At 42.8% G+C, this 27,086-nt stretch overlaps 1 protein-coding gene across 1 annotated transcript in view; it reads left to right on the forward strand.

The window, feature by feature from the left end:
• Positions 1-11,430: 11,430 nt before the first annotated feature.
• Positions 11,431-27,086, forward strand: part of LOC135558846 (protein Wnt-9a-like) — a 30,402-nt gene continuing 14,746 nt past the window's right edge. The window contains exon 1 of the mRNA XM_064993015.1: positions 11,431-11,633. Coding sequence (XP_064849087.1) covers positions 11,431-11,633 — 203 coding nt within the window. The remainder of the gene's footprint in view (positions 11,634-27,086) is intronic.

Below are 27,086 nucleotides of genomic sequence, written 5' to 3' on the forward strand. Positions count from 1 at the left end.
AATATTGTTCACTTTACAGAATATAATATAATTTGTACTATTGGCGAGATAAACCATACATTTTTTTAAATGAATTGTCCATACACATATGTCGGGCTATCTATGTACTTCATGTCTTTGCAGCATGAAGTACATATGGTTGCCTGTCCCTAGCTGTGCTGAGTTTAAATGACATGGTGTTGTACTTCCTCTCTCTCAATGTCAAGTGGTTGTTGATATGTGATCTAATAGGAAGTGGACTAGTCCTCATTCCCCATTGATATGCACTCACGGATGCATATCTTCATTCTAACTATATTCTTGCGGTGATTGTTTAAATGCATAGCTTACCATAGACCTAATAGTTGCACGGACTGTCATGTTAAAGTAAACTCACACTGAAATAAACTTTGAATTGACGAGAAAGGGGAACCAAGTTGTAGTAGCCAACAACTACTAAAATGCCAAGCAAATGGATTATACTCAAATCCAGTCACCCATTTAAATTATATATTTCCTGCAGCAGTTTTATCCCGTTTTACACATTTTCTATACCCAATAAACAAACGGACATTTTTGAAAACCTAATAAGATACACTTTTTTTTTGTGAATCCAACATTAATGAATTAAATGACGAACTTTATTCTTGTTCATCAATACGTTTTTTATGGATGCGTTGCCTTAAATTTTTTATGTTGGTTAATATAATGTGATACACAATCACATTAATCAATCAGTTGATTCACGAATTCATTAACTCTACCCCTCACTCACTCATAAATGTATTTCATTATCATTTCAAAAGCCTCCAAACCGCGAGCCATCAGAAGTAGGATGAGAGCCGTCTGAAGAGGCACCACCCCCAGCTACGTTACATTCTCAGGGTGAAACATTTGGTTCTATCGCCATCTTGTGGACATTTCGCGTGCTATGAACTCAGTGCATTTTTATAAGGAGCAGGGGTGGCACAACCACTCAGCAGACAAGATAGGGGACCAAACGGATCAACAGCTTTTATCAGGAAGATAATGTCACTGTAGTAGGACCTCGAGACATACACTGCTTAGAACGGGCTGCAGAAACGTTCGTCTTCTCAATGATTGCTCTTGTATGCATCCTAAACTGTCTGTATCCGGTACACTACAGTTGACCACTTGATTGACATAGAATGCTTTGTGGTTCAGTTCTGATGAGCTAAGGGGGTCTTGTTGATAGACAAGACAATAGGTCACAATTTCTCCACGGGAAAGTGATTCCTTCCTTTACTACTATGTGTCAAGACAAAAATGAGTTGTGTTGAAAATTGTCGTTCTTGTACTTGGTGAGTCATATTTAACCATGAACACTCGATTAAACACCAGATTTCAGATACTTTGAAATACATCTATAAATAGTCTCTCTTGAAAGAGAAGCCAAGGTGTTCAAGTTTGAAGCCAAGGTGTTCAAGCGGCTGCAGCTAGAGAGGGCTAACAGGTGCAGAGAGAACCAGGTGCCAAACCTGCCTCGGATAGAAGGGAAAATCTGGAAGCAGGCAGAAGGAAGGGGGTACTGACCATATGTCAATGGGTACTGGCAGGGAGGAAGTGTGAACGGTGCCTTTTTTCCAACTGCTGTCAGCATTGGCATGCGGTCTAAGTCAGGGGTGGTGAGGAAAACACATGTCTTCTCAGTTTACAGTAATAGCATGGCATGTCATGTGAACGTCTGTGCGGTGTAAGAGCACAGCCAGGAGGTGACGATCACACCATTTATATTGCATGAAGTCTGTGTGATATGATTTTGCCAGTATTAGTCTTTATGAATCAGCTTGCGTACAAGCACAGCTGAATGTCAGATTGACGTCGTGGTTGAAGTGTTGGAGCCCTCCAAGTCCTAGCTGCCTCTCAGGTTTACGAGAGAATGATGACTGTTTACTGAGTTGAAATAACAGATCAAATCATGTTTCAGATTACCAGTGGCTCTTAGTATAGTTAGCTACTATGTAGTTACTTTTTTAATCACACCAATACATTCAAATATACGTAAACAGTATCCGTGCAAGTTGATTTAAAGTGTGACCCTGTCCTCTCTTCCGTGGGTGTTATACATCCGTCGTTGTTGCTACTTTTCCGGCAGCAGCAGTGCTAGCCCATTCAGTTTTTTCCTCAGAGGGGAACAGAGCGACATTGTGTCAGTTGGCCACTATGGCACCTCTATGTGGCCAGGGTGACCTCACTGCCATGCTGATGTCATCCAGCATGATGTCAAGGCCAAGCCATGTCCATAGCAGTGAGTGACCCTGGCCAGCCAGCTCTGTATGTGTCTCCGGTTGCACATGGCTCATTCAGCCTCTCGTTGACAAAAGACAGCAGAGCACACTATAATGACATGACTTTAGAAAACATTGAATCAATCATACTTTTTTATTTTCATTACTAATGTGATTCTTTAGCTGAGGCGTGAAAATAAACGATTACACTGTGCCATTCAGACACGGGGATTGAGACGTGCGTTAGTTGATTCCATAGACACACTGTACACATGTTCATACACATCATTCATTTATTCTAACAACATGATTCTCTGCATTCATTCAGAGCGCCTACAGTCAATCCGTTATGCATTTACAGAACAGTGACATGCCACTGTTATTTAACTATAACTCAAAAGTGTACAGAGTCAAAATTATTGCAGTGAGGACATTTTTCTCCTTCTTTTCCCGGTTTTCATTTCTCTCTGCAGTTTGACGGTCTATTAATGTTCATGTTTCAGTCTACATTGACTCATAGACTGGAATATCTGCTTTATTTGCTATCCAGGGAAAATAACCCAATAGCTGGGTGGGCGATCTGAGTATTTTTGTAGCGCACTTGAATAAGATTAATTGTGCAAGAATGTCAACCACTAGATGTCAGCATTGTGTAATGAAATGATAGTTTCACCTCTCATTGAGTATTGTTCTGTTGTGTTTCCTTGGCTCCTCTTGTCATATAGACTATATTTAGATTACTGGCAACAATTATCAGACATAAAACAAACAGATCTGACAATCAGTAGTGGATAATTAAGTATTTGCTAATTTCCAATAGAATGTGTTCTCTAACAAAGAGATATTAAAGTATGATTTTTTTTTTACAGACAAGATAACAAAACAAAAGGTCAAGCTACAAGTCTAGCCAAACTGCATGTCAATCACCAACTCCCAAAAATTGGTTTCAGGTTCAGTTACAAAACCATACTTATGCAAAATCAGCATTCAAACACAAACATTGACAACTACAACGGCAATTGACCAAGATGTGTACAGTGTCCCATCTGAGCTGTAACGGCACGATCAAACGTTTCTTGTCTGGAACACAATTCCACCACGTCCTGACTGTGAGTGAGTTCAAATGCAGTCAACAGGAACACATAGCAGCGGGCCAGGCCAGGGAGACACAACCTATTGATTAAATACAGCCAGCCATTCCTCCAGTGCTGCTGCTCTGTTTACATTACAAGTTCCCAAGGAAACGAGAGAAGGGAGTTAGCTGTGCCTTGATAAGTGTCAGTCTACGTCAGGACACACCCCAAGAGAAGCTCAGCTCACACCTGGAAACTACCCATCGATTTCCCCTTCACTTAAAGACATGCTAAACGCTGCTATTCTTGGCAGGATAGGCGCTGCCATTTGGTGTTGATACCACTATGTCTCCCTCTGAGGTCCGGCCCTAGCCTTTTGAGGGTCCTAGGCGAGATTTGGTCAGGGGGCCCCTCTGCCTTGCGGGCAAAACATTTTAGTGGCCACCCTCTTTAATGGAGGAGAGAAACGTTTTCATTTCAAAGGGCTAATTGAGTGACTGTCAGACATAATATTAATAAGACAGCATTGAAGGTGACCTCCACTCTGGACACATCCTCTCTGGGCAGTCTCTAGGACAGTAGAGTCACCAACATCTGTGGACTGGATCTGTATGACATCATACTATGTCAGGACGGATGGACAAGGTCATGGTCGTTGTACTTCCAGTTTCTGAGGACTAAGGACTCAAATTGACAGGCAGACGTGTGTGTGTGCGCACGGATCTGTGTATGTGTCAGGATGAGCTATGATCCGGATGGGAAGGAAGGGAGGAAAGCTGTAGGTAGCCTGTACAGCCTCACTCTGCCCATTGCTGTGCCCTTCATCTGCAACTGGCCTTAACCCATTGCTATACCCTTTATCTGCATGAGTCGCCTCAGCCCTGGCCTTTGATCACTGGGCTCTTCCTCTAAGGCACTTGGACAGTTGTGTCAGACCTGAGGTCACAGATAAAGCAGTGGAGTGTCTGAACAGGAGAGTCAGTCAGTGGATGTTTTGACATCACAGGAACACCCTCCCTGTCAACTTAGGACAGAATGGCTTTCATCAACTGCAGCTTGTCAGGACGGACACAGGGAGCAGGGACACAGGCATCTCTCCTCCACGTATTCTACCTCCCTCTCGCTCTTTCCCTCCCTCTCTCCCTCCCTCCCTACAGACAATGACACTATCTCCAGGTCATCCCAGGTCATCATTGCTGACTAAGAGAGACACCAATGACCACAGCTGTTCCTTTAGTTATTCAAAAAGGAAAAATAAAACAGAATCTTGTCAACACCATAACACATTCCAATGGATACACATGAACTATATAAAATTAAATGACATCCCGCAAAGTTCAATGCTTTTTCCTGTTTAAAAAAATGTACTTGGGTGCTCAAGAGAGTAAAGGAAAATAGCAGATCCTGGAGATTTGTCACTCTGTATACATGGTTTACCCTGAGTCTTCACTTGTTTGCTTGGCAACCACTGGACTGATCATATCTTGTGGTTTTGGTGAATAACTGAATAATATCTATGTCCGATGGGGGGTCAATGCAAATTACAGACTATATGTTCTGGGTTTATAATGCATAACGAGTAACACTTGCTTGAAACGGAATGTAGTCAATTGAGTGAATTGTCCATTTAAACAGACCACACATTAAGATATAGTGTTTTGTTAATAAATAGACCTTTGAAATGCGACATCAACTTGTCAAATATACTTTGTTGTTGTGCTTCCTAGGCTAACCCGCATACAGTGTAATTCTCTACTGTCTACGATAACGTGCTGCAATATTGGACTTTGTTGAAATAAGATCAAACTTTACTATCACAAGGAAATGTTTACTCTCGCAATGTTGATGTTGTTATTCTTTGCTTGGAAGAATAACAAGGCAAAGAAAGGCTAGCACTTTCAGTTGAACTCAACCCTCACTCAAAAACATTGGAGTCCTCCATTAGCAAAGTCTCCATAGCAAGGTGTCATTTAGACAGGGATTTTCGAGAATGGACATGCCACTACATGCACATACAATTTGGCTCAATTATGTCATAACATTTCACTAGAAAATGTGCAGGGACCATAAGTTACATGTCACAAGTGAAGTCTTGGGATTAAGTTCCATTAAGGTATTCATTGGGACTGGAGAGCTCCCACTTTATGCTGCCATATAACCTACTGTATTATCTTAAAAGCTATAGACAATCATATATATATATATATATATATATATATATATATATATATATATACAACCATTTTTATATATATATAGTTTATATATATAGTTATAAACTATATATATAGTTTATATACAGTTTATATATATATACAACAATTTAGAACCCTTGAATCAGTAGTTGTGTCCAAACTTTTGACTATATATATATATATATATATATATATATATATATATATATATATTTTATATACACAGCACCAGTCAAAAGTTTGGAAACAACTACTGATTCAAGGGTTCTAAATTGTTGTATATATATATAAACTGTATATAAACTATATATATAAAAATGGTTGTATATATATATATATATATATATAAACTGTTGTATATATATATAAACTGTTGGCATTCTCTAAACCAGCATCATGAGGTAGTCACCTGGAATACAATTTCAATTAACAGGTGTGCCGTGTTACATTTCTTTCCTTCGTAATGCGTTTGAGCCAATCAATTGTGTTTGTATACAAAAGATAGCCATATTATGGCAAGAACAGCTCAAATAAGCAAAGAGAAATGAAAGTCCATCATCACTTTAAGACATGAAGGTCAGTCAATCTGATAAATTTCAAGAACTTTGAAAGTTTCTTCAAGTACAGTTGCAAAAACCATCAGCAGAGGTAACTCTGGGGCTTCATTCCGTGTGGCGGTCCTTATGAGAGCCAGTTTCATCATAGCGCTTGATGGTTTTTGCGACTGCACTTGAAGAAACTTTCAAACCCTGGAATGAGTACTGTAGGTGGGTCCAATCAATCTGGAAAATGTCAAGAACTTTGAAAGTTTCTTCAAGTGCAGTCGCAAAAACCATCAAGCACTATGATGAAACTGGTTCTCATGAGGACCGCCAAAGGAAAGGAAGACCCAGAGTTACCTCTGTTGCAGAGGATAAGTTCATTAGAGTTACCAGCCTCAGAAATTGATGCCCAAATAAATGCTTCACAGAGTTCAAGTAACAGACACACCTCAACATCAACTGTTCAGAGGAGACTGAGTGAATCAGGCCTTCATGGTCAAATTGCTGCAACAAAAAAAACACTACTAAAGGACACCAATAATAAGAAGAGACTTGCTTGGGCAAAGAAACACGAGCAATGGACATTAGACCAGTGGAAATCTGTCCTTTGATCTGATGAGTCCAAACTGGAGATTTTTGGTTCCAACCGCCGTGTCTTTGTGAGAAGCAGAGTTGGTGAACGGATAATCTCCACATGTGTGGTTCCTACCGTGAAGCATGGAGGAGGAGGGGTGATGGTGTGGGGCTGATTTGCTGGTGACACTGTTGGTTATTTATTTAAAATTCAAGGTACACTTAACCAGCATGGCTACCACAGCATTCTGCAGTGATACGCCATCCCATCTGATTTGCACTTAGTGGGACTATCATTTGTTTTTCAACAGGACAATGACCCAATGCACCTCCAGGCTGTGTAAGGGCTATTTGACCAAGAAGGAGAGTAATGGAGGGCTGCATCAGATGTCCTGGCCTCCACAATCATCCAACCTCAAACCAATTGAGATGGTTTGGGATGAGTTGGACCGCAGAGTGAAGGAAAAGCAGTCAACAAGTGCTCAGCATATGTGGGAACTCCTTCAAGACTGTTGGAAAAAAATTCCAGGTGACGCCGGCTGAAAGAATGCCAAGAGTGTGCAAAGCTGTTATCAAGGCAAAGGGTGGCTACTTTGAAGAATCTCAAATATAAAATATATTTTGATTTGTTGAAGACTTTTGGTTACTACGTGATTCCATATGTGTTATTTCATAGTCTTGATGTCTTCACTATTATTCTACAATGTAGAAAAACCCTTGAATGAGTAGGTGTGTCGAAACATTTGACTAGTACTGTACATAAGCACTTTGTGACAACTGCTGATGTAAAAAGGGCTTTCTAAAATAAATGTGATAGATTTGAATTAATGTACAGATCATACAGTACTGTCCCATTGTGAAAAATATCAACAAAGACCTCAGCATAATCTGTATACTACATGTGTAGTGAGCTACAGCTCTGACGTTAATTCCAGTATTTGTTATTGTAAGCTTTCCTTTTGACCTTTATTTCATTATGTCATACATGCCAGAAACCTGTACTGTGAATAAGTACATCCTTGGGGAGTTCAGATGATGAGGTGACGTTGCATGTGGGAGATCCTGGTGATGTCACTAATTTACAACAGGACTAAATACCTGTTGCCTACTCCAAATCCAGGCCCCCTAGATTGATTACATTATTTGTTATGATATTCAATCACATCCGCAGGTCTGTGGTTAAATAATGTGTAACCAACAGAGTTGATGAGGGTATCTCCCCTCCCCCCACATAGTTACCTCACTCCTCCCCAGTTAGCAGTGTTGGGTAAGTGGATGAGTTATGTCATTTAGAGTGTACCCAGGGACACAATCAAAACAATCCAGGGATTGACAGTGCATGTACTGCCGTTTCAAAAACAACAGTTACTTATCCGGTTCCGAAGGAAGAGTGGACTGGCTGGCTGGTCCTGAGAACTGCACAGTGCACATGGTGCGACCTGAACGACCGGGCGCCTGAAACAGCAGTGAGCGCAGACGCACCGTCAGCCTACATCCCAAGCCACAAATTATGTCTGGGGCATGGAAAAGATCTTGTGGGCTGGCCGGGCAGAGTAGGGGTGGTGAGAGCAAGAGAGGAGGTTGGTGGTGGTGGTAGCAGAGCCGGATTGGACAGATACGGTATCAAGACAAGGTCAGAGCAAGGCTAATACGCAAGAGACTGGAAGTACTGTAGTAGTACCAGAAACCCCACGTTAGAACTTCTCTGGCGTGTCCTGAGCTCACTGTTTCAGTCACAGGACTGACAAAGGGCAAACTGTTGAGGGCATCTACTGTGGGCAACAATTGTGTCTGAAAAAGGTGCAGATAGTCTACACGTGTTAAGATATCTGGGGCCATGCAAACATCAGCCATCAGGTTTAGGTTTAGCCCGTGCTGAAAGAAATACCTCGAACTTCATCAACATCCTACAGCACATTCCAGCTCATTTGAATGGTTTGTGCTCAGAAGTGCTCCTAACCTCAATGCCCAGAGGAAACTCATTGTAATTGCAAAGAAATGCAACACTGCAGGCTAACTCCTAATCCTGTCTGAGCATTGTAGTCACACTATGAGTTGAGACCAGGTTGGCTTTTTCACAAGAAAAGACAAAAGCTACACCCGCATTTAGTTACGGATACCTTTCACGTGATATTTGATATTTCGGCATACAAAATCATTTATATTATTCAAGTTCCTCAATGCAAAATGCATAACAAATTGATGAAAAAATTCAGTCAGGCATCATATCCGCCATATCAGAGGTGTGAGACAGAGAGATTAAAGTCAAGAGGCGTAAAGCACAGAGGAGTAGGGTAGAGTAGTTGCAACAAGTTGAAGGGAAAAGTACTGACACACACAAACACACACCAAAGGACTGTTTTCCTAGTTTCTCAGCCTGGTGTAATGAGAAGGGCGAGCATTTAACTTAAGCAGGGTGTGGGAATCAAATACCCCACTCACCAGACATGCAGGACCAGTGGGTAATGCCTGCCAGGATTACTGTTCATTCTTGTCATGTACTGTAACCGACAAAACCTCCATCTGATCTCCTTTAAACCAGGTGCGAATAAGAAGCAGACCAGGGACCTCTCTCTTACTGGGGCGCAGATTCAGAACTGAACTGACTGAAAAAAGTGGGATGCAAGTGGACACCTGTATGTAGTCATACCAAGCACAACACTTCCTTGGACGCATTTCTCATTCACTCGTATCCCCTATTTGTGATGCTGTCTATCTAGCAGAACTGGCCAATCGGTAAACAGAAACTTGGCAGAAGCTTGGCTGTTCCTGGTACAGGTGTGAACGTTACTGTGATCTTTGTGATGAATGGGGATGTGTTGTTTAATTCTGGGGGATGAATAGACTTCATCCCTGGTTCTGGCATGAGTTTTCCCCGAGTGCAGGCTAGGAGAAGAAAGCTGGATCCTTCCCAAGTCCAGATCCATATCTATCTTTTACTCCTTGCTTCATAGATTAAGGTGCGTGCGCACAATATGTCAGGCAGCAGGCTACTGTTAAAAAACGAAACGACGATCTTAATGTGTCTGAGAATCATGCAATGTATTGATTATGTGTGTCAAATGATGACCATGAAAGTTTCTATTATGCAACCCAACACTATAGATCGGAATAGAAGTACCAGAACGAGCATAGACAATCTTTTCCTAAGCATGCTTGCCAAAATCCTATTGATTTATGGCTTTGAGTATGAATTTGTGCTTACTAATAAAAGGTTCCATCTTCCGCTCTTGCGAAATATTAGCCTAAAGAAATATGCTTTGCACATGCAGTTTGCGAACTACAAATGAACCGTACTTAGTTCAGTTTGTACCTAGTTCAGTTCAAACTTAGTTAAGTTTTCTTATCTTGTGAGAAATAACACTGAAAAGGATATTCCACAAATGCTATAGGCACATACACTGATCTTTGATGTAGGTGGAGAATATTTGACCAAAAAGAATGAATAATGGTTACACTGTCTGTGATATATTATGTTTTCGCTAAACATATGCAGGCCAGCTGCAAGGCGTCTGCAGGTGATCTAAACAGTGTTTCTCTCCATGTAGCCAATACATTCACTTTTGGGAGCAGAGCAACATGGGGGATTATATTTGTCCATAATGTCTTTTTGACAGATTTTCCCAGCACCAGAACACATTTTGAATGAGCATATAGTGCCAACTGAGAATACATAACAATAAGAACACCTGCTCTTTCCATGACAGACTGACCAGGTGAATCCAGCTGATCACCGATGTTCCCTTATTGATGTCACTTGTGAAATCCACTTCAATCAGTCTAGATGAAGGGCAGGAGACGGGTGTAAAGAAGGATTTTCAAGCCGTGAGACAATTGAGACATGGATTGTGTATGTGTTCCATTCAGAGGGTGAATGAGCAAGACCAAATATTGAAGTGCCTCTGAATGGGGCATGGTAGTAGTTCCTCGGGTTTGTTCTAAGATCTGCAACGCTGCTGAGTTTATCACGCTCAACAGTTTCCCGTGTCTATCAAGAATGGTCCACCACCCAAAGGATATCCAGCAAACTTGACACAACCGTGGAAATCATTGGAGGGGGGGCATCTCAATATTAGTAAGGTGTTCCTAATGTTTGGTATACTCAGTGTAGTCACTGCTACACAGAATACTGTAGCAGTAGAAGTGATGATTCAGTGAAAAATAGGTAACGCATAAACTTTTCCAAGCCAAGCCATTTAGTGGTGTAGGCTACATGCAACTATTGCACAACCCCTAGCCCCTAAAGGCTAGCTTGCCATTCCAGAAATGACATGTCATTGACCAATTGGCAGTAAAAAAAAACAAAGGATATAGCAGACTGACACCTCTGCTCAGCTGACCTCAGTTAGCATGCTGCACAACGTCTACTGGACACCTTCCAACACAGAGGGACAGCTCATGAATGTCAAAATCAGGTGTTGTTGACTTCACTAGCCTCTACCTCAAAGGTCCTAAACATGCTCTTGACAAGTTCACCCAGTTTCACAGAGTTCCTTAGGCCGACTGTCTGTATGCAAGGAAATTACTCCATAAAAATAATATTGTTGGGTTATAACAAATACTTTTCAATTAGAAGGTATATTGTCAGTCTGTAAAGTAAGGATGTGATTGTGTGTGCACGCTCGTGCCTGGGCACATTTGGAAACATTTGACAATATCATTGATTTCACAATGTAAAATATTGAATATTGAACATCATGCATAATTATAATCTCTAACAATCAGCTCCACAAAGCAAGTCCTCTCTCTCTCTCTCTCTCTCTCTGTATCTCTCTGTTACCCACTCCTCTCTCCCTCACTCAGACTTGCTCTCTTGCTAATGGGAGGAGCGCAAAATTCTTCTCTGTATAAGAAGTGCCGAACGTACAACAAGGGATTTTACACAGCTACTCAGGAGAAACGAAATGATCTGCCTTGGAGCCGCAGCAAAATGCTGGATGGACAGCTACTCCTGGGATGGTTATCGTTCATAGTTATAGTGTACCTCTTCAACTTGCCCGGACCGACCACAGCGTATTTCGGGTAGGCACTGGATCCATCCACATGTTCATGACACTGTCATTGATTTGAGTTTGTTACGAGACATGTCATGCGCTCTTAGATCAACTTTGATAGACCGGATAAATTACGTTCCTCATATTAGCCTACCGTTCATTGAAATGTTTCTACTTTCGTATCGCGTAGTCCTAAATATGTCCGAAAATAGGAAACTTACATTCATCACTGTTAATATTTCCTCTAAAATCAAATGCGGTGCAAATGAATCAGATACTGGTGTCCTTGTCGCTACGTTGTGATTTGTTTCAGGTATCTGCAATGTTGTTGCATAGCACCAACTGACAGTTCAATAGCACCTGTGTAGCGCAGTCGGCTGTCACAACCGGTGGTGAGAGCAGGTTGACGTGAGATCATTCCGTCGCGTTGAAATGGTTGATTTGACTGACCAGTGTAATAGCTCAGGCTACCGAAAGTGTATGCCGAAGCAGATTTTTAAGGGGATAGAGAGGGGTTGGGGGTTCTCAAACACACTTAGAATTAGTGGCGGCTGGAGGAACCCTGGAGATCCTCAAGGAACACCTGGAGTTCCCGTAAGGAACACTGGCCAGTGGTTCATATTTGCATCTTCCATTAGTTGAGGGGTTCTTGGGGGAACCTTTAATGTTTCAATGTGGCGAAGGGTGTTCCTGGAGGAACCCTGGACTGGCGGTTTGCCTTAGTAGCGGTGTGGCTTTTAGATAGATCTATTTTGGCCACCCATTAGAGTAAATGTCATTCCTGTTCTGTTGTATTGTCATTACATGTTAATGGTGAACACTCACTGACACTTTTGTAGCTTCAACTTGATGTTTATAGAGGTGTATGAGTTCCTATGCAAATCCTCCAGTTGGAATGGTTAATGATTTATTACTACATGTAATCAGCATTGTTAATATTATATTAGAATATGTCATATGCATTCATATTCATGGAACATTTCAAATTGCAGTGTACAAACTTAACATAGTAAACAGGAATGACATTCACCCTAACGGGTGGCCAAGAATAACTGTCTGAAAGCCACGCCTCAAATAAGCCATGGCTCCAATGTTCTGATAGGCTGCCACATCTACAATATTTTATAAAAAAAGTTCCAAATTGAATCTCACCCATCACAAAAAGGTTCCGGTTTGAACCTTCACACAGGGGTTCTTCGAAGACCCTTTTTCAGAGGGGTTCCCCCGAGACTAGTTTTGACAACCCGTTTAGGCTCTAAGTGTTGTTCAACAGAAAGGTGATCCTGAAAGCGAGAGATACAGGTATGCTCATTACTCAGACATTGATACCAGGCATATTTAAATGACTGGTAGCAGACATCTGTGTGAATATTTTGTTGAAACACTTGTAATACTATTGTAAGTCGGCACTGAAAACAGACATGGAGCGAAAGGTGAGTGTAGGCTTCAGTCGCAACAGCTGGTAACAATAAAGAAATGCAGCTCAACCGGTGGATGAAACGTCTCTTCAGCTTGCAGAGAAAATTCCCCATCCAGCATAAACATCGGGATAGAGAGAATTCTGGTGTAGGGTTCACACACCCACTAAGTTTAAAAACAGTTTAAAACACATTAAATAATGTGTCCTGAATGTATAGTTTGTTTCCAAATCTTAGGAGATAATCTCATGTCAAGGACAGCATTTTTTTTTTTTTAATTGAATGAGCAGTTAAAAAACGTTATTCCCACGCAACACCTTGTCTTTGTCAGGTGTCGCCTGCACCTCAATATACCGAGGCTGCTGGCAGCCTTTGTCCTGTCTGACGAATTTCATTCGTTATCCTTCAGACTTCTTTTGAAGACTATTAACCTGTCAATGAACCCTAAGGAGAGCTCAAATTAATGCAATATCAACAGGGTCTTCAAAGCTCTGGTGTGAAAGTATACAAGTTGCCTACAGCAAGCAGGCATGTTATAGCTTGGATATGCTATAACAGACGGCTCCTTCCCAGGTTGTGTTCCGTTTCCAGCGGCACCTGCAATCTCACAGCAACTATGAGAGAGTTCAGTTCGAATCCTTGATATTCTATTTATGGATCCTTTATTCTACCAACGAACACAGATATATCGTTCTCACATTCTGTCTGCAGCATGCGGTAATCAATACCCCCTCGTGTTGCAAACAGTACTTGTTATGAAGTCGAGGTGAGTCATGCACCCAAACACATTGGAACGACTGGCAGCACCGAAATATTTTGGCTGTTTTAATTGTAGAGTGATGAGAGTGAGTGATGACACCAGCAGTAGTTCCAGGGGTATTCGGCGATAAGGACATCATTTAGCTGTGAACCAGTGGGGGAACACAGGGACGGGCCCCCCAGGACCTGTTGTGGACATTATACAGTTGTAAACTGGTTTGTTAGGCCTCCGGAACAGCTGAATTGTATCTTTCAGATCTCATCTAAGGGTGGAAGGAATAGTTCTGTTTGGAAATAATGACTTTTTGGAGAACGTTCATGGTTTGAGTTGCCGGAAGTTGTATGAAATAATAAGGGGTGTCCATTTAGTCCTAATGTGTCACTTCTCAAAAGGTTATGTCCCCTGATAGGTACTAGAGGAAGTTATTATCGCCGTCTGTCTGTCTGTCTGTCTGTCTGTCTGTCTGTCTGTCTGTCTGTCTGTCTGTCTGTCTGTCTGTCTGTCTGAGGCCTAGAGACTTAGTGATAGTGGTAGATCATAACCATCCAGCAACATCACCAATGGCCCTCAGTAACTAACCAGTTGCATACAATTAAGAAGTGCAAAACTGGCACTCCGTTTAAAGCATGTCTACTTATTCAGGTAGAGCTTTCCAATTCCTTCTAATCAATCTGATCTGTGGCCTTGGAAGTGCAAAGGGTCATCTGGTATGAGGATAGAAGTCCAGACTTATGTCCTGAGGATAGAATATGATGGAGATGATTGTCAGTGGGTGATTTAGAACTTTACGCCAGAGATCATGAGACAAACAGAGAGACCCGGCCCAGGTGACATGGATACATGCAACATGTTACTTCTACTTCCCCAAAGCTAAGCCAGAAACCAGACACCATTGACACTGTGCAACAGGCACACACACGCGCACATACGCACATACGACACACAGACAGACAGACAGACAGACAGACAGACAGACAGACAGGCAGACAGACAGGCAGACAGACAGGCAGGCAGACAGACAGACAGGCAGACAGACAGACAGACAGACAGACAGACAGGCAGGCAGGCTCCGCCCTGGGCTGGCTGACATTGAGTGAAGTATACATACTAACACACACTTGTTCAAATAAATATCTGCCATGAGCACGAGGACAGCACATCCTCCGGCCCTCTTCCTGGGTACTGATTTACTCAAAATAGATGGTCGATGTTGCATACCCAATTTCCAGAGTGCGGTGGAGCGTAAGTGTAACATAAACACCGTCTCTGTTGCCTGTAGTTTGCAGCGGCAGAGGGCGGGGCGGGATTCCTAGCGTAGTCAAGCACCCGCTCAAATTGTCATCCTTTGCCACAAGAATGTGAGCACTCATTTACTTTCCCCTGTTCAGCCTGTTGTGGCAGGTGCTGCCTCTCACTCACATCCCAGTATCATTAGGCTTACTATTGGGGAAGTTTGCTGCAGTTTCATTCTTTGGCTTTGACCAAATTGTACCTTGAGGGAATATTCTTTGTTGGGTGGTATTTTCAAGAAGGAAGGGAAAAGAGTGAGATTGTTCACTTAGTTAACCCCGACCGAAGGGTTCATGTTAAGGAGTTTCGGCAAGATGCTGTTAAACAAGCGAACTCCATTCATTTACACGCTACTTTTGGCCCATATAAAGGCATTATGTGGTTTTGTTAACTGCGTTCAATGCAAGTCTTAAACGGACTAAAACCAACGTTGTTTTTATTTAGTTCACATGCTGCGGCATATACAGGAATCCTACCCACAGCTATGCTATGTATGGTGAATCACCAATCACTCTTTCTGCGACAGCTTCATGTACCCTGCCCTCAGTTCAAGCTACCAAAGGTCATGTCCACCTATAGTTTTCATCCCCATTATTAAAAAAGTGGTAATATGCCTAATACAATGCCATAAAGCAGATTCATTCATTGCCTGCAATAGATTCACTGTTCTGCTTCTCTACAGTCTCCAGTGTTAATGCCTAGGCTTTAGCTCAGAGTGCTAAAACAGTTGTGGTGGGCGGAAGACCCGGGTTTGAACCCCAGTTGGTCGGTTTTCAGTGTTGCATGGAGATGAAACAAGAGGTTATAGTCTACTCAACAGCCAGTCTCCATTTAAACACTTCCCTCCTGCTCCCACCCCAGTCTACTGGTTAATGGGAGTGCTGCTGCTAGTATCCCAGTGGTTTGTGGAGAGATGCCGGGTGATTACCAGTCATTAAGAGTGAGTGTGGGCTCAGGGATGACGTTGGCGTGGGGCTAGGCTGGCAGACAGTGGTGGCGGGCTTCTCATTACAGATGCCTTAAGCACTGATTAGCCCTGACGCTCGGCTAGCTCACAGGCAGGGTGGGGAGCGGCTCCCTGCCTGGGATAGAGGGATTTCCCAACATCAGAGGATATCCTGTGGCTGCAGCCACACCTCAAAGGGTATCACCTTACCGTGAGCCAAGAAGATAGGATTCTCTCTCACCGCTGGATGCCTGGGGTTAGCTGTGATCACATGGAGTCTGGCTGGTGGTGAGATCACACCACGCAAACCTGCTGGAGGCTTAGCTAAAACCCTTTGTGTTATGCCCTTTGTGAATACAGAGAGAGAGAGAGAGAGCTTTGTTATCTTTGTATTTCTGTCCGTCCTGATATATTTGGCACAGTATTGTTGCAAGCTTGTCTTATGAGTTAGAGTTTGCACTGTGTATAGTGTTTGGTCTATGTCTGCTCAGTCAACCTGGTGAAAGGAGTGCTAGCCGCCACAAGGGGGAGCAGCCTCTTTGTGGAGCCCAGGATGGGTCTCAATCAGCACTTTATACCCTCTTTGTGTAACCTTAGGAGAGTGGGAAATGAGATGTGAAAACAGCCAAATCTAAAGGCAACGGACACTGTGTGAATTCAAATTCAGGATAAAATGCTTTCATGTATGCTTAGTTGTGGTCAAAATGCATTATTTGATCCACTTGGATGCCCAAAGTCTTTCAACTTTACTCACTCATAGCAGGGCCTTGCTGTATTGTGCTGTGAAAGGAATAATTCATTTCACTCCACGATTGCTCCTTGAATAGCAGGTTAAGGCAGTTTGCCATGGAAATGGTACCTCGACCAAATGTTGCCTGTTGGAGTGAGATTCTAATTATATTTTCTTTTAGAGATGAATTATTTTGGAAGTTTATATACTCACATACCTTTGTTGTGAAGGTTTTAATGGATGGTGTCTGCAGTGGCTTGGGCAGTGGATAGTCCGGATACACACTGTGCGGGATAATGATATGGTTCTACTGTATATGTTGAAGATTACATTGTTATTGCATTTGGGAAGGTCTTTAAAATGCTCGTTGGCCCACTCACATCCGAAGGGCTTAAGGTTCTGGTATCGTCGGCATGCCGAGACCGACCACAGTTAAGAAATATTGGCTTTTTAAAAGGAGGGAGCGGCTCCTGCTTCTATCCAGCCCTTGCCAGTCAGCCGTGTACTTCATGGCTGGGTAGTCCACAGATATGGAATGGAAACATATTCTCATTGGTAAGTGAAGGTATACAGAGTTAGACACATGATGTCCTTTACAGATGGGACTTGGGACATAGCCTCGACAGGGATCATTTGAAAAACGGGAAAGCCAATATAGAATCATAATACTTTTATGGGCCTGAGATTGATGATCTGACGTTAATTGGCGGGTTTGCCATGTCATATGTTGTCCGTCCTTAACCACAGGCCAATTTCCTCCTTTACCCTAGTCTGTGGGAGCATGCTGGGGTGTGTGTGTGTGTGGGTGTGTGTGATACATGCAGTCTTACCATGTATCACAGTCAGGCAGTCAGCGCAGAGGAAATTTGTATTTAATTGGGTGATAAAGTGTCAGTGTGTGATGATTCTTGCCAAAATGGAACACCGTAAGAATCTCATTATGACTAGATTGAATGCAGGCTGATGAGACAGGTGAGACAAAATTACACCTCTTCCAGTTGTAACCAATGGTTAGTACCTTGATGTTATAACCAGTGTGTAGCTACAGGACGGTAGTTTATCACATTCATTCATTCATTCATTCATGTTTCTACTAAGACTGCAGTGCAAACAATATACTGTACCACTACCACCCTTGGTGGCTTTACAGCTCGAGTATTGAATTTCCCTTCTGCCATTCTAATTTGAATTCCCAGAGAGAGAGATGAAAGGAAACCCTGTAATCTTTCCTTTGCAACTGTAAATAACCGTTAATAATATGACTAAACTTTAGCCACTTGCAGTTACTAATGCATGGTTGAAACCAGCTACTGTTGGTTTATTTTTTTTACCCCCCTTTTCTCCCAAATGTCAATCTTGTCTCATCACTGCAACTCCCCAGCGGGCTCGGAAGGTGAAGGTCGAGTCATGCGTCCTCCGAAACATGACCCGACAAATTGTGCTTCTTAAAACCCGCCAGCTTAACCCGGAAGTCAGCCACACCAATGTGTCGGAGGAAACACCGTTCAACTGACGACCGGAGTCAGCCTGCAGGCGCCGGGCCTGCCACAAGGAGTCGCTAGATGCGATGAGAAAAGTTAAGCCCCCCGGCGTTACCCTCTCCTAACCCGGACGACGCTGGGCCAATTCTGCGCCGCCCTATAGGACTGCCGATCACGGCTGGTTGGAATACAGCTGCGGATTGATCCCAGGTCTGTAGTGACGCCTCTAGCACTGTGATGCAGTGCCTTAGACCACTGTGCCACTCTGGAGGCCCGCAGCTACTGTTTTTTTAATAGTGGTTTGACTTTACATGCTTGGATTACCCCTGGGAAGTGCTCACTCTACAGTATGAGTAAATTAATAAATGTGCGTTACAAATCTATAACCTACATAACCAATTACTTGTTGTACAGAGTATTTAAAAGTACACTTTTAAAATACACAGGTTCCCTTTCTATCTGATTCTCATGGCTCGTGTGTGTGTGTGTGTGTGTGTGTGTTTGTGTGACTGGGGTGTGTGTGTCTGAATGGGGTGGGTGTGTATGAATGTGTGCCGTGACTGAACGTATTTGGTGCGTCGGTCAGTTAGTGTGCTGGTACAGGGGTGCCCTGCGCTGCTCTGTACCATGGCATAGGCTAGAACAGGGGAGTCATGCGGACACTGTTGCGTTGCGCCCAATCTGTGCCAGTCACACAGTGACTACAATTGAGCCGCTGACCCTTGGAGACTTGAGTTCTCACATTGTAGTTAAACCTCTTACCAAGCTCCATGCTCCCATTCCCCAACCATCCCTTTATAAATACATTACCAATCGCTCAATGGCAGTCAGCACTCAGAATTGCACGTTGAACAGAGCCAACAGTTAAGATCAGGGTAGCATATTGAATAAAAGGTTGGGAAAGAATACTCTGCTGATGTCTAGAAAAAGGTGATGTATTTAATTTGCTGGATTAAAAAGTATACAGTAGGTCAGGTTCATAATGAGTCTCTGGTAGGGGGGAGTGTCCTGACTGCTGTACAGCACATCCTACAGATGTAGGAACTTAATTTGAGACAGTTTGCTACAGCAGGAAAATAATCCTGCAGCAACAGGAATTATTATGAGGATTATAATTAATGGGCATTTTTTGTAGGGGTTGATTCATTTTCCGTTAGGGCAAATAAAGTCAGACATTTTAAAGTGGAAATTACAAACTTTAGAAGCCTTTTTAAAACTTGAATACATTACAAGTTTGCATTTGCTGCTGTGCAGAATAATTCTCAGCAACAAAAGATTGATCAATAGCCTTGGCTTCTCAAATGACTGCCTCGCCTGGTTCACCAACTACTTCTCAGATAGAATTCAGTGTGTCAAATCGGAGGGCCTGTTGTCCGGACCTCTGGCAGTCTCTATGGAGGTACCACAGGGTTGAATTCTCGGGCGACTCTTTTCTCTGTATATATATCAGTGATGTTGCTCTTGCTGCTTGTGATTCTCTGATCCACCTCTACGCAGACGACACCATTCTGTATACATCTGTCCCTTCTTTGGACATTGTGCTAACAAACCTCCAAACAAGCTTCAACACCATACAACACTCCTTCCGTGTCCAACTGCTTTTAAATGCTAGTAAAACTAAGTGCATGCTCTTCAACCGATGCCAAACTAGCATCACTACTCTGGACGGTTCTGACCTAGAATATGTTGACAACTACAAATACCTAGATGTCTGGTTAGACTGTAAACTCTCCTTCCAGACTCACAATAAGCATTTCTTATCCAAAATTATATCTAGAATCAGCTTCCTATTTTGCAATAAAGCCTCCTTCACTCATGCTGCGAAACATACCCTCGTAAAACTGACTATCCTACCAATCCTTGACTTTGGCGATGTAATTTACAAAATAGCCCCCAACACTCTACTCAGCAAACTGGATGTAGTCTATCACAGTGCCATCCATTTTGTCACCAAAGCCCCATATACTACCCACCACTGTGACATGTATGCTCTTGTTGGCTGGCCTTCACTACATATCCATCGCCAAACCCACTGGCTCCAGGTCATCTATAAGTCTTTGCTAGGTAAAGCCCTGCCTTATCTCAGCTCACTGGTCACCATAGCAACACCCACCTGTAGCACGCGCTCCAGCAGGTATATTTCACTGGTCATCCCCAAAGCCAACACTTTCTTTGGCCGCCTTTCCTTCCAGTTCTCTGCTGCCAATGACTGAAACAAGTTGCAAAAACCTCTGAAGCTGGAGTCTTATATCTCCCTTTCTAACTAATCATCAGCTGTCAGAGCAGCTTACCGATCACTGTACCTGTACACAGCCAATCTGTGAATAGCACGCCCAACTACCTCATCCCCATATTATTACTTACCCTCTTGCTCTTTTTCAACCCAGTATCTCTACTTGCACGTCATCATCTGCACATCTATCACTCCAGTATTAATGCTAAATTGTAATTATTTCGCCTCTATGGCCTATTAATTGCCTACATCCCTACTCTTCTACATTTGCACACACTGTACATAGATTTTTCTATTTTTTCTTTTCTTTTGTGTTATTGACTGTACGTTTGTTTATGTGTAACTCTGTGTTGTTAAATTTTGTCGCACTGCTTTGCTTTATCTTGGCCAGGGTACAGTTGTAAATGAAGACATGTTCTCAACTGGCCTACCTGGTTAAATAAAGGTGAAAAAAAGTAAAACAAAATTCAAAAGAGTGCTCTACGCAGATCCTACATCTGTATAGAGGGTACGGGAAGGCCAGTGCAGTGCTGCGCCCTGTTGAGAATGGAGATATGCGACCTTCTTTCGCCAACCTTAGTGACACGGTTTCCATTTCACATGTCATTTCAGACAGATATGAGGGAAAGAGTAAATGGTTATTGAGAAGAGATTAGCCATTGGTCGAGAGAGGATTGAGTGATATGGTTATAGCCTGAGATTGATACTGTACACTTACAGGACACATGACAGATTCTCTCTGTGCCAAAACAGACCAATATAACTTCACATTTCAGTAAGTCATTATCGTTTGAGTAATGCACCTTCCCGAAATAAGGAAGACATGATGCATAGTCTGTTAACACTACACAATCTTGTTCACTAAGTCGTAGAGGGGGTGAGAGCGGAATCTTCAACGGCTGATCCATAAAGGACGTGACCAAGCATGATGTCATCTCTGACCCTCTAGTCACTTTCCTATATGGGACATGTCCGAACTGTGACTCAACTTGGACATAATGATGCAAAGTATGATGACAACAATTACAAAGCAATGTTAATTGGTAGAGTTCGTCAAGTTGTAATGAACCACGTGTTGTTAATCTCCACCAGCACAGATCAAATGATCAAAAGACCCAAACATTTTCAATGACCTGGATGCCCCAATCAAAATTGAGTTTTTTTCTCCCCATTACTCAAGCTTCAGTTCAGTCAGTAGTAGGACATAGTCTAGGCAGCAGCCTTGGTTTCAGGCTGGGCCAGAGGGAGTATACCACACTGACATTCCTACTACCTCTGGCAGGGCCTGTGAGACACCAGATGGGACGAGGGCTTTGGGCAGGGTGGTCTGAAGTGAATCCAAAACTTTCTTTCTGAGGAGAGGAGGACACTTCTTTTACTGCAGGAAGCATTTAGCTAGAGCGTACTGTGGAGGAGGGAAGGGAAAACCAAGCAGGGGAATGGTAGGAGGGGAGGAGGGAGGAAGGGACGGAATAAACAGGCACACACATGGATCAGGGCAAGGTCACACCCAGCCCAGATTTTCATTTCAAAACTCCCCCTTACATCTTTACCTGGCTACCACCATAGGGTTTGACAACATGTACATGTTTCTGAGGTGAGCATGGTGGTTTGTCCCTAACTGTCAGAGGAGAAAGGTTGACTAACCAAGGGTTTGTATTTACAAACAGTCTTACAGGAGTGCTGATATGGGATCAGTTTGGCCTTTTTGATCATATTGATTAAGATTATATGGACAGGGGAGTGCTTACAATGGTTGTGTCTGCTTTCCTTGCACACTTTTCACACGTCTGTCTGGCTGCCTGCCATTGGGTTACCTTTAGTAAGACAGCTGGGTGGTTCGCTTTGTCTGGGAGCAGGCTTTGTTTTGAGCCAACAGCTGGAGGGAATGATTGGCATTTGTTTAGAGTAAATTGGCCTGTGGGGGTAGGAAGGGAGGAGGAAGGGGAGAGGAGGGGGGAGGCAGCCTTGTGAGGGCGGAGGGAGGGATAGGGGATGGAGATGGGAGAGCAGAGGGGGTGGCAGAGGGAAAGAGAGAAAGGGGGGGAAAGGTGGAGGAGCTAGGGGGGTAGGGAAGGAAAGGGAGACAGGGAGGGAGTTGACCTTAGGGACACCAGCCAGTTGAGACGAGGGTTGGACGGTATACCGTTTATACCGTGTACCGGGGTATTTTGAAATACCAATGGGAGTGCGTGCTACGCCACTGCTTATAGCTAGCTATGAATTACGTATAACTATAAGAAATCAAAGATATGTCAAATAAATTAAATCCAGCTCAGGGCTCTATCTCTGCATTTGGTTTGCGGACTTGCTTACTAAGTGACTAGATGTCAAGGTCAACCTTCTTGGTTACAGCACAAATATTTAATTCCCTCCTCCTGGATCAAGATCCCTGTTGCCTAAATTATTGTTCCCCTCCCCAAAAAAAACAATTGAGAGATTGGGGCAGCAGGTAGCCTAGTGGTTAGAGTGTTGGACTAGTTACTGAAAGGTTGCAAGATCAAATCCCTGAGCTGACAAGGTGATAATCTGTCGTTCTGCCCCTGAACAAGGCAGTTAACCCACTGTTCCCAGGCTCTCATTGAAAATATGAATTTGTTCTTAACTGACTTGCCTTGTGGAATAAAGGTGAAACAATTGTAATTGCCAAGAGTGTTCAAGGCAAAGGTTGTGTAATTTGAAGAATGTGAAATATTTTTTGATATGTTTAAAACCTTTTTTGGTTACTACATGATTCCATATGTGTTATTTCATAGTGTTGATGTCTTCACTATTATTCTACAATGTAGAAAATAGTACAAATAAAGAAAAATCCTTGAATGAGTAGGTGTGTCCAAACTTCTGACTGGTACTGTATATATATTTAGGGAAATAACACCCCTTGTGTGCACCTTCTGTAATAGTGTATACCCCAGTGTGGTACAGAAACGCTATGGCGTATGAAAATCGGGATAACGATTGAGATGTTTTTTTCTTGATTTTGCTGATTGGGTGGGTTCAGCCAAAGTTGAATCTTGACTTTAGGTAGCAGCACATGCACTCACACCCACAGAGACACACAAAATGCAGACAAACGTACAAATGCTGCACAAACGCGTATGACGCCCACATGCACTCACACCCACACAGACACACAAAATGCAGACAAACGTACAAATGCTGCACACACGCGTATGACGCCCACATGCACACACAAACGCAGACACGCAGTCACATGTACAGTACCTGCACAGAACCTGTTGGTCAAGTGGGGTGGAGATGGTGAAAGGGTACACACTAGCTGCACATTTGTCAAACCTTCAATAGCCTATGTCTGATATATAGAAGCCGTAGTGAACCTGACCTCAACTATGAAAAGCAGTGGAGAGTTGAAGTACTCAAGACCTTTAACTTTTAACATACAGTATATGCCCCAGTTCATTTGTGCCATTGTGCTCCTCACAAAACAAACTCCCTCACACGTACATGTAGGAATGTGTTTAGTGTATTGTCTGACTGTCAGCTTTGTGACAAAACTTTCAACCAATGTTGCTGACCAACCAGTGCAACCAGAATAACCATGCATGGGCAATGGAGACAATGATACTCAAGTGTAGTATGAAATGCCTTGTCCCGAATCTCTACTGGAACTCTCAAAACAACCAATGGTGTGCAGTCTAAAAAAACACTGCTCTGATGGGAGTGGTGGTGTGGTGGTGGTGGTGGTGGTGGGGGGGGGGGGTCAGTTATCATTTGTTGTTACTGTTACTGAGCAATCTGTGGAGATCTAAATAGCAATAGGCATTGTTGCCGTCTTACGTTCATCAGTCATCATGTAGTTCACAACAGAAAGGGCGTATTTGTCACAGAGCGATCAGTGTGTTGCACTGCAGCTCTCCCTGTCACCGCATGTTTTTTTTATGTGACTGCAGAATTTGTACTGAGCGGCCCTTTTTTACATACAGTTGTTGTGACGTGTGACTGACGAGCCAAAATCTCTGCATGTGTTTGCATATTTCCGATTAATCGCATGCTTTTCTGTAGCTAATCACAATTTTAGAATTTGCTCAAATTTGGCTCTAAAGAAAGATTTTTCCATTTAAGGAGCAGTGCACCGAGTTACAGGCATACTTTGATCGTGAGGGACGGAAACACAAAATTATCTATATTAGAAGGTTTTAATAGCGTTTTCACCATAAACGACACTGTAACATAAAGCTATTAATGCTCCCAATGTTTAAGTTGGCCTCCTCCCTATTATCAATGTCCTTGAAGTTTAACACTTGCGCTCTCTCTCTCTCTCTCTCTCTCTCTCTCTCTCTCTCTCTCTCTCTCTCTCTCTCTCTCTCTCTCTCTCTCTCAGACACACATGCACACACAGTTTTAAGTACTGTTACAGCTTCAGGCCATCTAAATGTGACTACAGGAAAAAGTACTGGCTCTATGAATACAAAGTGCATTTGAATCCAACAATGTTATGAAAACACTGTAACCATCTTTACTGTTCAGTTAACTTTACACACTTATATGCCTACAACACCCTTACATCCCTCCCACACCCTCTCTCTCTCTCACGTACTCCTGCACACACACACATACACACTCCACTCTATGAAGCATCTCTTTGAGTAGCCTATTCCTTTTGAATTCCCCCTGTGCCATCCAAATGTGTGCATAGCCTAGCCCTGGTTAGTGGTCAAGTTATCACGTTGCTAGCTAGCTGGCTGAGTAGGTAACATGACTGGCAAAACAATGTTGTTTGTTATCAAACCAAAGAATAGCATCCCACGAGTCATTTAAAGCAGCTAGGAACATACGCAAGAATCTGTGTCTGAGAATGAAACGATAGCTCCCTGTAATATTGGGCAAAACGGATTTTAGCTAGAAGCACACGGTCCCCAGAGATAGAAAGGGACTAGCCTTGTTTGTAGCTGTGTTCCTTGTTGTGTTCTGTGCTTAAAATGTTCCATGCAGCGAAGAAATGGAGAGGCGATTAATGGCGTCAACAAAACAAACGGCAAGAAACATGTAATGCGTTAACACATTAACGTTGACGTCCCTAGTGATTACATACTCATTAATATGAGCAATTATATTAGGCCAAAGATTATGTGATATCAAGGATTATCAAGCTGCTAATATGTGATTGAATGTTCTTATACTACCCCTTCACATGTAACCCATAATAAACTTTCAAAACCCTTTATAAACCCCAGATGAAGGGCGACATTAACAGCCATAATATTAACCAGTGCAGCGACAGTGCAGGCCAGGGTCATGGTAGGGGCTCTGACATGAACACAGAAGGGTGATGACGGCAACGTTTAGTTTGAATACATTATTTCCACCAGGGACCCAGGGCTGTGTGGCTACACACACACACAAATACACACACACACACAAACACACCCTGCGTAATCGTCACGTCCTGACCACAGAAAGCCTTTATTTTCTATGGTGGAGTAGGTCAGAGCGTGACTGGGGGGTGTTCTAATTTATTATTTCTATGTGTAGTCTAGTTTTTGGATTTCTCTGTTGGCCTGGTATGGTTCTATCGTTGTCTCTGATTGGGATCATATTTAGGCAGCCTTTTCCCACCTGTTGTTTGTGGGATCTTGTTTTTGTATTGTTGCTTTTGAGCCCTACAAGGCTGTACGTTTGTTTGTTTCTCTTTTTTGTTTTGTTGCTGGTTCACATTTTTAAAAATGATGATGAACTCAAATCACGCTGCGCCTTGGTCTACACATTTTGACGAGCGTTACAGTAATGAGTCAATAAGATGTCACCGACAGACACGGTCACCCTGTTTCTCGCTCCCAGTATTTTTTTGTTGGCGTGTTATTTCTTACATCATTTTTTTGTATGATTACTTACATCCAAAAATAACTTTTTGACATTAGATTGGCGGTCACCAGAAATTCCACTTCCCTGACCTGGACCATTTTTAAAACTTGAGGCAGCTCTAGTCATCCTGGGGGCTGCACAAAATCGCAGATGCCGGAGAGAATAGCGCTTTGGAGTGTATTTGTCACTAGCGTTCAGTCCCTGGACAATAAAGTATGCGAGCTCAGGGTGAGGATCTCCTTCCAGAGAGACATCAGGAACTGTAACATACTGTGTTTTACGGAATATTGTCTCTCTCCCCATCCATTTAGCTGTGGGGTTCTACATCCATTGCGCAAAAGAAAGAACTCTCCAGGTTTTTTTCTTCTCATGATTAACAACTGATGGTGTGATTGTGGTAACATACAGGAGCTCAAGTCCTTTTGTTCTCCCAATCTGGAATACCTCACCATCAAATGCTGAATGCATTACCTCCCAATATACTTTTCCCCAGCCGACACTGCGATGGCTCTCAAGGAACTACAATGGACTATGTGCAAACTGGAAACAGCACAGACTTTAATAAAGAAAATAGGAGGAAACTTTACCGAAATTTGATCAACACATCTCCTGTGTTACCCGGACATAACAAACTCTTGATCATTGCTACTCACCCTTCCGGGACAGGTACAAGGCCCTCCCCTACTCTCCCTTCAGCAAATCAGATCACGACTCCATTTGGCTCCTCCCCACCTATAGGCAGAAACTTAAACAGTAAGCACCCGTGGTAAGGACTGTTCAATGTTGAGGCGACCAATTGT

The sequence above is a fragment of the Oncorhynchus masou genome, chromosome 17, assembly GCF_036934945.1.
Source record: "Oncorhynchus masou masou isolate Uvic2021 chromosome 17, UVic_Omas_1.1, whole genome shotgun sequence".
In the NCBI taxonomy this organism is placed as follows: domain Eukaryota; kingdom Metazoa; phylum Chordata; class Actinopteri; order Salmoniformes; family Salmonidae; genus Oncorhynchus; species Oncorhynchus masou.